At 63.5% G+C, this 12,742-nt stretch overlaps 5 protein-coding genes across 6 annotated transcripts in view; 2 read left to right on the top strand and 3 right to left on the bottom strand.

Annotated features, from left to right (window-relative positions):
- Positions 1 to 1,791, bottom strand: part of NPLOC4 (NPL4 homolog, ubiquitin recognition factor) — a 30,701-nt gene extending 28,910 nt beyond the window's left edge. Inside the window, exons 1-2 of one of the 2 annotated variants that reach the window (XM_054083147.1) lie at positions 1,633 to 1,791; positions 100 to 180 (exon numbers count right to left, since the gene is read on the bottom strand). In XM_054083147.1, the coding sequence (XP_053939122.1) occupies positions 100 to 180; positions 1,633 to 1,647 (96 nt within the window). In that variant the 5' untranslated portion in view covers positions 1,648 to 1,791. Of the gene's footprint in view, positions 1 to 99; positions 181 to 1,400; positions 1,576 to 1,632 lie in introns of those variants that run through there. The other variant, XM_054083149.1, reaches the window with a different exon arrangement.
- A 105-nt stretch (positions 1,792 to 1,896) lies between these two features.
- On the top strand, positions 1,897 to 4,369 carry TSPAN10 (tetraspanin 10). The gene is made up of 3 exons (XM_009561157.2): positions 1,897 to 2,249; positions 3,217 to 3,809; positions 3,920 to 4,369. The coding sequence occupies exons 1-3, from the start codon at positions 2,187 to 2,189 to the stop codon at positions 4,224 to 4,226; spliced, it is 963 nt and encodes a 320-aa protein (XP_009559452.2). The 5' UTR covers positions 1,897 to 2,186; the 3' UTR covers positions 4,227 to 4,369.
- Positions 4,370 to 4,420: 51 nt separating this feature from the next.
- On the bottom strand, positions 4,421 to 5,868 carry PDE6G (phosphodiesterase 6G). Its single transcript, XM_009561128.2, has 4 exons — positions 5,723 to 5,868; positions 4,886 to 5,112; positions 4,727 to 4,767; positions 4,421 to 4,607 (listed from the first exon to the last, which is right to left on the bottom strand). The coding sequence occupies exons 2-4, from the start codon at positions 5,029 to 5,031 to the stop codon at positions 4,531 to 4,533; spliced, it is 264 nt and encodes an 87-aa protein (XP_009559423.1). The 5' UTR covers positions 5,032 to 5,112; positions 5,723 to 5,868; the 3' UTR covers positions 4,421 to 4,530.
- Positions 5,869 to 7,208: 1,340 nt separating this feature from the next.
- On the bottom strand, positions 7,209 to 9,679 carry OXLD1 (oxidoreductase like domain containing 1). The gene is made up of 2 exons (XM_054083282.1): positions 9,616 to 9,679; positions 7,209 to 7,799 (listed from the first exon to the last, which is right to left on the bottom strand). The coding sequence occupies exons 1-2, from the start codon at positions 9,658 to 9,660 to the stop codon at positions 7,413 to 7,415; spliced, it is 432 nt and encodes a 143-aa protein (XP_053939257.1). The 5' UTR covers positions 9,661 to 9,679; the 3' UTR covers positions 7,209 to 7,412.
- Positions 9,680 to 9,965: 286 nt separating this feature from the next.
- On the top strand, positions 9,966 to 12,573 carry CCDC137 (coiled-coil domain containing 137). The gene is made up of 6 exons (XM_009561158.2): positions 9,966 to 10,162; positions 10,514 to 10,644; positions 10,820 to 11,030; positions 11,353 to 11,435; positions 11,565 to 11,644; positions 11,841 to 12,573. The coding sequence occupies exons 1-6, from the start codon at positions 9,966 to 9,968 to the stop codon at positions 12,045 to 12,047; spliced, it is 909 nt and encodes a 302-aa protein (XP_009559453.2). The 3' UTR covers positions 12,048 to 12,573.
- Positions 12,574 to 12,742: the final 169 nt, after the last annotated feature.

Raw genomic sequence — 12,742 nt, 5'->3', positions numbered from 1 at the left:
TGCCGAGCAAGGGGAAGCGTGGATCCCCCCTGAGAGAGAGAGGCTGCGCAGGCTGAGCTGGTCCCACTGGCAGGAAATGTGCGGGGAAGCTTGGGATACCTTCTTGAGGAACGTCGACACTGTTTCTCTCTTCGTGGCTGTGATGCGCTTCACTCCATCTGGCGACTGCACGCGGATTATCTGCGGGGCAGAGAGGACAGACAGCACGAGTCAGTGCCAGGGGACGTAGCTCACCCTGCTGGAGCCACGCTGAGGCTTCCCGCAACCAATGCAGATTGTTCCCAGCTCTCCTCCCTCCTGCCTTTAACACTGCTCTTTGTAAGGGACTGCAAACGCATGCAGAAGTGATCTGCCCTCGACCGCTGGCACCAGATGGACATTTGCACGCTGCAGGGTGAAGCGGCCCAACCCACGAGGCACGACAAGACGTTGGCACCAAGAAAAATGCTAACGCTGCTTTTTCTTTGTCAAAGCTCTGACCTCAGACGCAGAATTAAACTTTCAGGAGGGTGAATCAGAGCTTCCATGAGAGCAATTTATTCAGTATCTGCACACAAACACTGGCCTAACTGGTGCTAATGGGCGCCTGTGCTGTTGTTGTGTCTCAGCCCATGTTACTGACGTACAGGTTCCATCACTAATGAACAGACAAGAAGAGCCACAGGGCTTGGGCTGTTACTGAGAAACACTGAACACAAACATTTGCTACAACTTGAAGTCAGAGATGGAAAGACCTAGCAGCTTTGTGGGGGAAAAGGCCAGGATAATCCTTCACACACTGACAGGGAAGTAGCAAACATAAATGTCAGTGTTCCTGTGCTGCCAAGAACCAGAGGAGCGACTCAAGTTGCTCTGAAGAGGCCCTTCACCTGCTGATCCGTTCAGGATGCCAGAATGCGTGCTGAGAGGAGGGACGTGGGAGGACAGGGGAGGCTGCGGTGTCCTGGTATCACCTTGCAGGAGCCACTTTGCACTCTCCTGACTTGCAATGAGCCTCAACTCCCAGAGAGCCCTTTTCCTCCTCCAGCTCCCAGCAAGACCCTTTTCCTTCTCCCAGATCCCAACGAGCCTCTTTTCCCTCTCCCACCTCCCAGCAAGCCCCTTTTCCCTCTCTCAGATCCCAGAGACCCCTTTTCCCTCTCCCAGCAACCAGAGACCTTTTCCCTCTCCCAGCTCTCAGCAAGCCCCTTTTCCCTCTCCCAGCTCCCAAGGAGCCCCTTTTCCCTCTCCCAGCTCCTAGCGAGCCTCTTTTCCCTCTCCCAGCACCCAACGAGCCCCTTTTCCCTCTCCCAGCTCCCAGCGAGCCCCCTTCCTTCCCCCAGCCTCCAGCGGCCCGGTCTGACGGCAGCGGGTGTCACCGAGGGCCCCGAGCAGTCCCCTCTCCGCCCGGGCTCGGGCACCTTTCCCCAATCCATCCCCGCCGGGGGCAGCCCGGGGCCGCCCTCTCGAACTCCTTCGAGGGACAAAACCCCGGGAAATCCGTGCGTGGCCCCGCTTGAGGGGGGCTCCTGAGGGGGTCCCAGCGGGGCCGCCCGGTGCCGCGGGGCGTGCAGAGCGCGGCCGGGCCCAGCAGGAATCTGCTGCCTCATCGCCCCGCCCCCCTCCCCGCCGCCGCCGCCTCCCGGGACTCACGATGGTCTCGGCCATGGCACTGGCCGCCGCCGCGGGCCAGGTCTCGCCGCGCTGCCCGGCACCGGCCCTGCCCGCCGCCCGTCCCGTCCCGCTCCGCGCCGCCCGCTCCACTCCGGCCCCGCCGCCTCCCGGTCCGGCCCGGCCCGCGCCTGCGCCAGCGCCGACCGCGCCCCGCGGCCTGGACTGTGCGTTCCACCGCGCAAAGGTTCCTAGGGCGGTGTCACCGTAACAATCGTCCCCCTTGCTAAAGCCTCGGTGCTACCTCAACAACCGTCCCCCACGCTGCCTCGGTGCAACGAAAAAGCGTTCCCCTCCCCCGCCGCAGCCTCCCTTCGTTCGTTCCGCACGCAGCCCCCCACGCGCCCCTTCTCCTGCTCCTCCAGGGGCTCAAAGGGGCTCTGCTGTGCCCCCCACTCCCGGTGAGGGGGCGGCAGGTGCGGGTGCTGCAGTGGGGACGGCCCGGACGGGCCCGGCTATGGGGCCGGGAGCTGCAGCACTATTTAAGCGCAGCCCCTCACATGATGGGAGCGTGACTGCCCTGAGGAGGCAGCAGGATGGCGCTGAGCAGGGCGCAGCCCGCCCGGCCCTGCGGGGAGAGCACCCGGCTGCTGCCCCAGGTACTGCCGGTCCCTTCTCCCCTCCCTCGGGACCCTCAGCACCCACCCCTGCTCCATGCGCCACTGCCCCGTGCACCCCAGGTGCTGCATGCCAGGGTGCTGGCTCCATGCTGGAGCCCTCAGCACCCACCCGTGCCCTGTACACCCCTGCCCCATGCACCCTGGGGTGCTGCGTGCCGGGGTGTTGGCTCTATGCTGGAGCTGAGAGCACCCATCCTTGCCCTGTACACCCCTCCTCCTTGCACCCTGGAGTGCTGTGTGACAGGGTGCTGGCTCCGTCATGGAGCTGAGAGCACCCATCCCTGCTTTGTGCACCCCTTCCCCATGCACCCTGGGGTGTTGGCTCCATCCTGGAGCTGAAAGCACCCATCCTTGCCTTGCGTACCTCTTCCCCATGCACCCTGGAGCTGAGAGCACCCATCCCTGCTTTGTGCATCCCTCCTCCTTGCACCCTGAGGTGCTGTGTGACAGGGTGCTGGCTCCACACTGGAGCTGAGAGCACCCATCCCTGCTTTGTGCACCCCTTCCCCATGCACCCTGGGGTGTTGGCTCCATCCTGGAGCCCTCATCACCCACCCCTGCCCTGTACACCCCTCCTCCTTGCACCCTGGGGTGCTGTGTGAATGGGTGCTGGCTCCACACTGGAGTTCAGAGCACCCATCCCTGCCTTGCACACCCCTGCCCCTTGCACCCATATCCCTGGGGGTTTCCATAGGGATGAATTCGGGGGTCCCCGTTAGGGGCAGGGTCTCTGGGAGGTCACTGGCACTCCCAGTCTGCCCAGGTTGGACCCAATGATCCAGTGGGTCCTTTCCAGCCTAGTGATTCTATGATGGGTGGATGTGGGGCACCCTGTGCAGGGGCTCCAGGAGACGGTGGCAGCTGTGAGATGGGGGTACATGGACCATTTTGGGGGGGTCTGCTGGGGCTGCTTCACTGGTTGCGAGTGGCTTCTCTGTCCATGCAGGCATCCAAGCTGGTGGAGCTGCCCTACTCCTCCTCCGATGAGGATGATGGCTATCTGGCTGGGGATGCAGACCTTCTGATGGCTGAGCAGGACCCTGGGACATGGAGCCCCGTCTCCAACAAGCCAAGCGCCTTCAGCCAATGCGTGCGGTACCTGGCCTTCTTCTGGAATCTCCTCTTCCTCCTGCTGGGGCTGCTGGCCCTGGCCGTGGGGGTGTGGGGGCTGCTGGCCAAGGGCTCGCTGGGAGGGCAGCGTTTGGCCCCGCTGGGCTCCGACCCAATGCTGCTCTTCGTGCTGGCGGGGTTGGGGGCCAGCGCCGTCTCCCTGGCCGGTTGCCTGGGCGCCCTCCGCTCCAGCCCCTGCCTCCTGCGCTTCTTCGTGGGTGCCGTGCTCACCTTCGTGGGGCTGGAGGTGCTGGGGGGGCTGCTGCTGCTGGCAGCACGGCACCGGCTGCGGGATGCTCTGCGGGACACCCTGCTCCTCTGCCTCCTGCGCTACCAGGACGAGCCCGACCTGCGGTTCCTGGTGGATGAGGTGCAGCGGAACCTGCGGTGCTGCGGCCTCGGCTCCTATCGCGACTGGGAGAGCAACGCGTGAGTCGGGGTGCTGGTGGGAGGTGGAGCAGGGGTCCCATCGGCACGTAGGGGAGGTTTCCCAGGCTGGTGCAGCCCAGGAGACACCCAACTCTTCTCCGTCTCTGCAGATACTTCAACTGCAGCGCCCCAGGAGTGCAGGCGTGCAGCGTCCCTGCCTCCTGCTGCCTGGATCCCTGGCAGAATGGCACCGTCACCAACACCCAGTGTGCTTTTGGGGTCCTGCGCCTGGAGGACGTGGCAGCCGGTGGCATCGTGCACCTGGGGGGCTGCGTGGCCCAGCTCAGCGCCTGGCTCCACGGGCAGGTGGGCGGCATCGTGACCGGCGCAGCCGTGCTGGTGCTGGTTGAGGCTGCCGGCGTGCTCATGGCACTGAAGATACTGAGAGACATCGCGCCTGTCAGGGTGCGGGATTGAGGATGTGAGGGCTGCCACCTGGGGTGGGGACATGCAGGAGTTGGGGACACGCAGGGGGCTGATCCAGCTCAGAATAAACCTTGATGGAAGCTTGAACCCCCTATCCGTGTTCTGTCCATCCCACCCTGTGGCTTGGGGAAAACGCTTTCCATCTGCATCCCTGCCAACCCCAGACCACGACACCAGGCTCCCGCGCTTGTTCTGGGTTTTAATGAGCATTTCTCCAGGCTGAACCCTGCCGCACGGTTGGGGCGGCTTCTACCTACACAGCGCTACAGGGCAGGCAGCGATCTCCATGCCCTGCCTAGATGATGCCGTACTGAGCCAGCTCGTGCAGCTCCAGGTGACTGAAGGCTTCCCAGGGGCAGATGACGGTGATGTCTGGGGAGAGGAGAAAGGCTACATCAGCGCATCCCCCTCCGCAGCATGGCCACAGGTGGCTGTACCTGCAGTGAGCCCTTCTCCCCACCCGCAGCAGAGCAAGGAGGGGACCCCCATACCTGTTCCCAGCCCTTCCATGCCTGGGATGTCGTCGCCAAACCTGGAAGGAGAGAGAACAGCTGCCCTGATGCCCCCCGCAACCCCCAGGCTGGCACTTATGGCCGCGTTCCCCGCACCGTGGGGCCCTGCCGTGGGTCCCAGGGCTCTGCCCCACTCACCCCTGCACCCCCTTTTTGGGGGGCTTGCTTTTGAACTGCCTGGTCTGCCTCTGCTTGAATTTGGGTGGTCCCTTCCGGGGGGTGGCGGGTCCCCCCGTCACCCTGGTGGCTGATTTGATCTCCGGCTTGGGGGGCTCCAGGCTCATGGCTGTGCCGGGGCCAGCAGCCTGCCCCGGGGCGCGGTGGTCCCTGCGGATCTGGTGCTGGCAAAGGATGGCTCCTCACACCTGATGGAGGGGAGACATGGGGGTCACCGGCTTCTCCCAGCACCCATGGGCACCCTGTGCTACCACCCTCTCCGGCCCCAGGGTGCGTTTTCTTTCCAAGCACCCTGGAGCAGAGCCCCATCCTGCAACCTTGACTTAGCCCAGCTCAGAGCCCGCTAATCCCCTTACCCCAAAGACAGGGAAGGGCATCCCTGGAGACAGCAGCTCCCTGGGGGCTGTTCCCCCCACCCTGGGACACCCAAGAGCCCGGTGAGCGCTGCCAGGAACCCCTCAGCCACAGCTCGCCCCACCATCTCTGCCGCTGTGGGTTGGCATGCGTGCAGGCGTGAGAGCGAGGCATCCCTCAGGATTTGTTTGTAGTGGGTCGGTTTTTGGGGAATGGTGGGCAACCCGGGAGTTTTGTGGCACAAGAGACAGCTCTGGTTTCGGGGTTCAGGGGTTCGGTGCAGCTGTGCGAGGGACACAGCCTGCAGAGATGTCGCTCTGGGTTGCAGGAGCAGGAGGTGATGGCAGCTCCTGCCTGGAGGGCAAAGCAACACCCTGCCCTGGCACCCCAGTGCCACCAGGACCAGGTCCCATCCCACGCTTGGAAGCGAAGCCTTGGACTTACACAGCTGCGGCGGTCCCTGAGGCCAGCGCTGCTCCACCACAGACCCTCCGTCCGCTTCTGCTCCGGCCGGCACGCTTCCCGTAGATGCTCTGGGTGGCTTTTAGGGGAGGGCACATTTATCCAGCGCTGAGGTAATAGGATTATTTATGTTCCTTCTTTTCCAAAGGGTAATCTGATGTTCTTCTCCGCAGTGGGATGGGATGGGGGAGGGGGGGGTGCCTGGATTAGCGTCGCTGGCACTGACGGTGTCAGGACACTGCAGATCATCTGCAAGGGGATCCGGCCTCCTGTCCCCACCCTGCCTCTGCCAGGGGACCCCAAAACACCTTTTGTGGGGTGACCCCACCAGGGCAAAGCAGCAATGAGGGGAGCTGTGTCGAGAAAGACCAGCAGCAGAACCCATATGGGTGAAACCACTGCCGTTTCAGCCTGTGCCAGGTGCCGAGTGTGATCCAGCTCCCAAATTAGAGGCTGCTGGAGCTCCTGCCTGAAGATGCTGCCAGATGTGCCCCATCCCTGGCACCAGGGCTGCCCTCCTGTCCATACCTGCACCCAGGGGGCAGCTGGAGCCCTGCCTGGATGAGGGTGTTTTGGGCCAAAATCCGGCAGACAAGGGGCTGAGCAGCCCCGCCATCCATGGGACGGTGTCATTCCAAAGCTTCCCTTAATCCCAGCGCTAAAGCAATTACAAAAACGAATAATCTCAGTACACTTTAATTGAACTTCAGCCCCTGCCACTAATTGCAATTAGTTGGACTCCAACAAATAGGATTACAAGGATCTGGGAGCGTCGTCTACGAAGCCAGCAGAACCAGCTACTTCTCCAGCAAAAAGCAGAGCCCCGGTGCTTAATTGCTGCTGCTGGCTTCGGCTTCGTTAGCGAGCACCGTCAAGGGCTTCGTAGCCCCATGGGGAGGTGGTCCTGGGGGGGTCTGTGGGGGTTCTGATGACCAGGAGCCTGCGCCTCCCCCTGAACCAGTTGGGTGGGATGGCGGTGGGGATGTGCGGGGCTGAATTTATGGGGGTTTAAGGTGGAGGCAAAGGCAATTGAAGAAGAAAAAGCACGGTGACGAACAGCCTGGCTGGCGGTGACCTCAGTGCGGGTGCCCTTGCTGGGAAGCTGCTGGCCCCACGTGCTGGGGGCCGCACGCTGCCCGGGGAAGGGGCCGGCAGCTTGGGTGCTCCCCTGCAAGCCCTAAGAGAGGAGAAGCCCCTAAGAGGCTTAGGGTGCTGGTGGGGACGGCGGGGGGGCCGTGCCCCAGCCCTCCCACATCACCAGGGCACGGCCACGCCAGAGGAAGGGCTTAAATCCAAGGTGGGGAGCGCAAGGACGAGGCAAAGCAGAGGCATGGGGAGGGTTTGCTGGGGTGATGCATCAGTCTGCCCTTGCTGGGGATTTTCCAGGAGCACAGCATCCCGCTGCCAGGAAATCTGGGGCTTGGTCCCCAAGGGCAGGTTCCCCCGAAGACAAGAGGTGAGACAGGACTGTGGCACTGCCTGTATTCAAACACACAGAGCATCCCGGGTGCGATGCCACGCAGGTCTTTGGAAGGGCTTGGGATATCCCAATCCCACCACTCAACACTCAAATAAATAGTTTAAATAAGCTGAATCCGAGTCCCACCATCCAGCCCAGAGCAAAGGCTGCCGGAGGGTGTCACCCACTGGATTTTTGGGGGTTAGGAGAGGATCAGTTCTTCCCCGTGCGTAGCCTGATCTCCATCTTGAGGATCGTTTTAATGTTCTCATCCTCCACGTGCTCCTCGATGACGGCCAAGGCCTGGGCACCGCCATCCCGGTACCGCTCCAGCAGCTCCTCCACGTAGCCGAGCCAGACGCAGTTGGGGCAGCCGGTCCCGCAACAGTGGGTGGGCGGTGGGGGCAGCGTGGGGGTGCCAGGAGAGACCCACACCTTGCCTTGATGGGACCCCGGCCCACCGTCGCTCCCTGGGCTCTCCGAGGTGCCACCGGCATTTGCTGAGGTGTCCGAAAGTTCCCGAAGGCGGGAGGTGTTGGGGGGGTGCGGGACCCCTGCCCTGAGCACCCTCCGACAGCTGTTGGTGTCAGCCCGGGGCTCCTAAGGACCATGAGTCGGTGGTGACTGCAGCCCGCTGTGACACCCCTATATAGCCAGAAGACTCCCCCCATGTCCCCCCCAGCATCTCTATCCCCCTCAGCCCCCATCTCCCCCTCATCTCCCCTCCTGAACCTTCCCAGCCATTCCATAGTCCCCCCACTCCCTCACATCCTATCCCTCCATGTCTCCCCACCCCTTCACCCTCCACTCCATCTCATCACCCCTTATCTCCTCCAGCCCCCCATCTCCCCCCACAAACATTCCTCATCCCCCCCACTCCCTCCCAGCTAACCCCCCACGTCTCCCTCCACCCTCATCCATCTTATTCCCCCTGAACCTCCCCAGCCCCCCATCTCCCCCCTGAACCTCCCCAGCCATCCCATGGGCCCCCACCCCCCAAACTCCAGCCCCCTAACCCTCCTATCCCCTCCAGCCCCCCACCTCCCCACCTAGAAACTCCCCAGCCACCCCATAGCCCACCAACTCCCCCATCCCCTCCCCAGTCCCCCCATCTCCCCCCATAACCTCCCTAGCCACCCCCCAGCCCCTTATCTCTCCTCAGATACCCCATATCTTCCCCAGCTCCAATTCCCCCCATCCCATCCAGCCCCCCACCAACCTCCCCAGCCACCCCATGTCCCCCCACTCCAGCCCCCTAACTCCCTCTATCCCCTCCCCATCCCCTCATCTCCTCCCCATCCCCACTCAGCCAGCCCCCTAACTCCCCCTATCCCCTCCCCAGCCTCCCATGTCCCCCCTGAACTTCCCAGCAACCCCAAAACCCCGAAACCCCAGCCCCCTAACCCTCCTATCCCCTCATCTTTTCCCCCAACCTCCCCAGCCCCCTAACTGCTTCCAGACACTCCTCAGCCCCCATTTCTCCCCCAAGAATTTCCCCAGCCCCTCCATAGCTCCCCAGCCCCCTAATTCCCCAATTCTCTCCCCAGCCCCTCATCTTCTCCGTGGAACCTCTCCAGCCATCCTACAGTCCCGGCGCCCCAGCCCCCTAACTTTCCGTATCTCCTCCCCAGCCCATCTGCCCCCCAGAACCTTCCCAGCCAACCCATAGCCACCCCTCAGCCCCCTAACTCCCCCTATCCCCTCCCCAGCCTCCCATGTCACCCCCCAGAACTTACCAGCCACCCCATAGCCCCCCAACCCCAGCCCCCTAACTCCCTCTATCCCTTCCCCAGTCCCCCAAAACCTCCCCAGCCCCCCATAGCCACCCCCAGCCCCTAACTCCCCCTATCCCTTACCCAGCCCCCATCTGCTCCTCAAAACTTCCCCAGCCCCCTAACTCCCTCTATCCCCTCCCCAGCCCCCATCTGCCCCCCAAAACTCCCCACCCCCCTAACTCCCCCTATCCCCTCCCCAGCCCCCATCTGCCCCCCAAAACCTCCCCAGACCCTCATAGCCACCCCCTACACCCCTAACTCCCCCCTATCCCCTCCCCAGCCCTCATCTGCCCCCCAAAAACTCCCCACAGCCACCCCCCAGACCCCAACTCCCTCTATCCCCTCTCCAGCCCCCATCTGCCCCCCAAAACCTCCCCACCCCAACTCCCCCTATGCCCTCCCCAGCCTCCATCTTCCCCCCAAAACCTCCCCACCCCAACTCCCCCTATGCCCTCCCCAGCCTCCATCTGCCCCCCAAAACCTCCCCACCCCCCCACAGCCACCCCCCAGACCCCAACTTCCCCTATCTCCTCCCCAGCCCCGCCATAGCCCCCCCCCGACCCCTAACTCCCCCACAGCCCCTCCACAGTCCCCCATCTCCCCTCCCAGAGCCTCCCCAGCCCCGCACCCCTCCCTCTCACCCCCCGGAGCCCCCCCGCCAGCCGCCGCGCCCCCCGCAGCAGCATCCGGGCCGTCCCTGCCCCGCCCCGCGCCGCCCTCGACCAATAGCAGAGCGGCGCGCCCAGAGGGAGCCAATAGGGGCGGGGACAGGGCGGGACCCTGCTCCTCTTTAGCCAATAGAAGCGCGAGCTTCCCGCAGGGAACCAATTGGAGGAGGGGGCGGGGATAGGGCGGGGCACCTCCCTCATCTGACCAATAGCAGCGCGGCGCGCCCCAAGGGAACCAATAGGAAGAGGGGGCGGGGTCGAGGAGGGAGAGAGAGGAGGCGGAAGTGGCGGCGGGGCGGCACGTGGGGAGCGGCGGCGGCGGGATGGGGCGGGGACCGGGGCAGGGACCGCGACGGGAACAGGGAGCAGTGCGAGGACAGGGAAAGAGACTGGGACAGGGACAAAAGCCGGGAAAGGGGCAGAGACAGGGACAAAGACCGGGACAGAGTCAGAGATCGGGACAGGGACAAAAGCCGGGAAAGGGACAGGGCCCGGGCTCGGCCACCCCACACCGCAGCAGGTCAGTGCCCGGGGATCCGGTCGAGATAGGGCCTGGCTGGTTCCCGGTTCAGGATCTGGGTCCCAATATCCCTCTGTGTGCAGATCCTGCTGTCCCACCGTTCCCCGATCCCTTGATGCCTCACCAGGTCCCGGTGCTCTGCAGTGTCCGGGCCCCCATGTCCCTTTATACCCGTTGCTTTGTGCCTGGGTCGCTGTGTCCTGGTGCTGCTCTGTCCCAGCAAGCCAAGGTTCTGGTGTCCTGCCGTGTCCAGGTCCCAGTGTCCCACCGTGCCTGTGTCTCTGTGTCCCACCATGCTCAGGTTCCACTGCTCTAGGGCTGGCCTCACACCTTGTTCATTTTCTCTTGCAGGAAGCAGAAGAAGGTGGACAACATGAAGCCCAAGCACCCCGATGAGCAGGAGATCCCCTTCCGTCTACGGGAGCTCATGAAGAGCCGTGAGGCCATGAAGCGCCCTGATCCCGGGAAGAAGCAGGCGGCAGGTGGGATGTGCACCTGGCCTGAACAGGGGGACCCAAGGCCGAGGAGACGCAGCACAGCTGGAGGCAGCTGGATCCTGTGGTGGGGCATCCTGCTCCCCCTGGTGATGTGCAGTGCCTGCCTTTGTGGGAACCCCCATATTGTCACTGCTGCAGTAATGTCACCTGTCTCTCCTAGAGAAGAAGCAGCAGCCCAAGTCAAAGGGCCCCAAGACCCCTGGAGACATCCCCGTGCCCAAGTTCAGGAGGGGAAAAGGGGAATCGGAGCGCTCCTTCATCTGCCGCATGGAGCAGGAGGTGCAGCGCGTCATGTTCGTCACAAAGAACCAGCTGCAGCAGGAGCCTGAGAAGGAGGGGATGGCACCAGAGAAGTCAAAGAGAAAGAAAGAGTGAGAGCAAGGGCGTGGCGGCTGCTGGGATTGGACTGGGTTGGCTGACGCCTGGTTCTGGGCACATGGAGGAGGGTTGGCTGGTGCTGCAGCATCCAGCGGTGACTTGGGGTGCAGGTGGAGGGCCATGGGCCTCATCTCCGTGGGGCTGGATCTCTGGGACCAGAGCCACAGACCTTCAGCCTCCTGCTGCTGGGGAAGGCTGGTGCTGGAGCAAGGGGGAGGCTGTGGGGACCGGGTTTCTAGGGGAGCCTGCGGGGTAGGAACTTGCTTATTTGCTCCTTGTCCAGTCACAAGCCCTGGCTGTAACATGGCTCTTTAGGTTTCAGAATAAGAAGCTGGAAAAAGCTCGGAAGAAGAAGGAGGAGAAGAAGGAGGCCATGCTGGAGAAGACCCTGTTCCAAGGTGGGTCTGGTGCAGCGGGGTGGCTGGAGTGACCACCCTGTCCTGCAGCGTGTGGAGAGGTGGGAGTGAGTTGGACCTGTGTCTCCCAGGAGCTCCTGCCTGATGCTGGCACCTGCTTCTCTCTCTCAGACAGAGTGGCATTCGGTGAGGTGGTTACGCAGCCGCCCACCATCACCTCGCGGCCCAGAGGTCAGGGCCCTGCAGAGCAGGTGAGCTGCAGGGGACATTGCCCCTTGGCCATGCCCACAGATCTGGGCTGGACCCAGGTCATCTTGCCTCCCTTGGGCTGGAAATGGGGCCTGGAAGGGCAGCAGTGGCCTCAGCCTCCCAGTGACAGCACCTCAGAGCCTGATCTTGGTGTTCCCATCCTTCTTCCTCCCTGACCTGTCTCATCTCTGCCCGCAGGCTGGACGGAAGCAGCTTCTCCTGACGTCTCGCCTGGGCCAGAGCCCAGTGTCCTCAGCGGTGCCGGTGTCGATGGCTCGCCGGCGCATCGTGGAGGAGGAGAGAGCGCGCGTCATCCAGGCCTACAGAGACATCCAGAGGCGCAAGCAGCAGCAGCGAGAGGCAGCGCAGGGCCGCGCCCAGGCTGGACGCAAGGTTCCCTGCTGAACGCAGCCTGGAGGAACTGGGCCTCACTGGTCCCAGCAAGGATGCGATGGCAGCGTGCAGACAACACGGGACCCCAGGGCATGAGGGGGATGGCTGTCCCAGTGTTGCTCTCCTGTTTCTGAGCGCCAGGGCTCCCCGCAGCCCCGTGCCTTGGCTCAGGGCACCCCGTGGGCTCGGTGCTGGAGCTGGGACCATTGTGGTGCCATGGACTTGCTGGTAGTAAAACTCCCATTGAGTGGTGATGGCGTGAGCACGTCTGTGCCTCCCAATCTGTGCAGTGCCCGTGACGGACCCTGCTGGGCTGGCTGGTGTGCCGGCAGATGGCAGTCCCAGCCCGCGACAGGCTTGTCCTTGTTGTCACTCGCTGTGGGCTGGCCCTGGGTGGGCTCTGGCTGAAGCAGCACCCTCGTTTCTCAGCCTTGGGGGAGACCCCAGTAGCTTGCTGTGATCCCTCCGTCTCCCATCCCAGCTCCTGGGTGGAGGAAAGTGAGGCGAGTGCTGGGGATGTGGAGATCTGTTGTCATGGCTCAGGGATGCTTTGTGAGCCTGTAGTCCGCAGTCTACTCACTCCTGCCGGCAGCGTCGCCAACCAGCCCAGCACTGCCCACATTCCCAGCGGATATCCCAGGTCATGGTGACTGTGGTGCCCTCCCGGCTGCTGGGAATGCTGCCACAGCCCCATCACTGCACCCACA

Source organism: Cuculus canorus, chromosome 18, assembly GCF_017976375.1.
Source record: "Cuculus canorus isolate bCucCan1 chromosome 18, bCucCan1.pri, whole genome shotgun sequence".
NCBI lineage: Eukaryota > Metazoa > Chordata > Aves > Cuculiformes > Cuculidae > Cuculus > Cuculus canorus.
Note: the sequence above shows the minus strand (reverse complement) of the source record. Positions and strands in the feature narration are given on the sequence as shown.

Excerpts from the sequence above, each read along its gene's own strand:
- OXLD1 (XM_054083282.1), bottom strand. The coding sequence starts at position 9,660 with ATGCTGCTGCGGGGGGCGCGGCGGCTGGCGGGGGGGCTCCGGGGG. Across the intron at positions 7,800-9,615 it reads TGGCGGGGGGGCTCCGGGGG|GAGCCCCGGGCTGACACCAA; the intron begins GTGAGAGGGAGG and ends CATGGTCCTTAG.
- TSPAN10 (XM_009561157.2), top strand. The coding sequence starts at position 2,187 with ATGGCGCTGAGCAGGGCGCAGCCCGCCCGGCCCTGCGGGGAGAGCACC. Across the intron at positions 2,250-3,216 it reads GCACCCGGCTGCTGCCCCAG|GCATCCAAGCTGGTGGAGCT; the intron begins GTACTGCCGGTC and ends CTGTCCATGCAG. Across the intron at positions 3,810-3,919 it reads CGCGACTGGGAGAGCAACGC|ATACTTCAACTGCAGCGCCC; the intron begins GTGAGTCGGGGT and ends CCGTCTCTGCAG.
- CCDC137 (XM_009561158.2), top strand. The coding sequence starts at position 9,966 with ATGGGGCGGGGACCGGGGCAGGGACCGCGACGGGAACAGGGAGCAGTG. Across the intron at positions 11,436-11,564 it reads GGAGAAGACCCTGTTCCAAG|ACAGAGTGGCATTCGGTGAG; the intron begins GTGGGTCTGGTG and ends TCTCTCTCTCAG. Across the intron at positions 11,645-11,840 it reads GTCAGGGCCCTGCAGAGCAG|GCTGGACGGAAGCAGCTTCT; the intron begins GTGAGCTGCAGG and ends CTCTGCCCGCAG.
- PDE6G (XM_009561128.2), bottom strand. The coding sequence starts at position 5,031 with ATGAGCCTGGAGCCCCCCAAGCCGGAGATCAAATCAGCCACCAGGGTG. Across the intron at positions 4,768-4,885 it reads CCCAAAAAGGGGGTGCAGGG|GTTTGGCGACGACATCCCAG; the intron begins GTGAGTGGGGCA and ends CTCTCCTTCCAG. Across the intron at positions 4,608-4,726 it reads CATGGAAGGGCTGGGAACAG|ACATCACCGTCATCTGCCCC; the intron begins GTATGGGGGTCC and ends TCCTCTCCCCAG.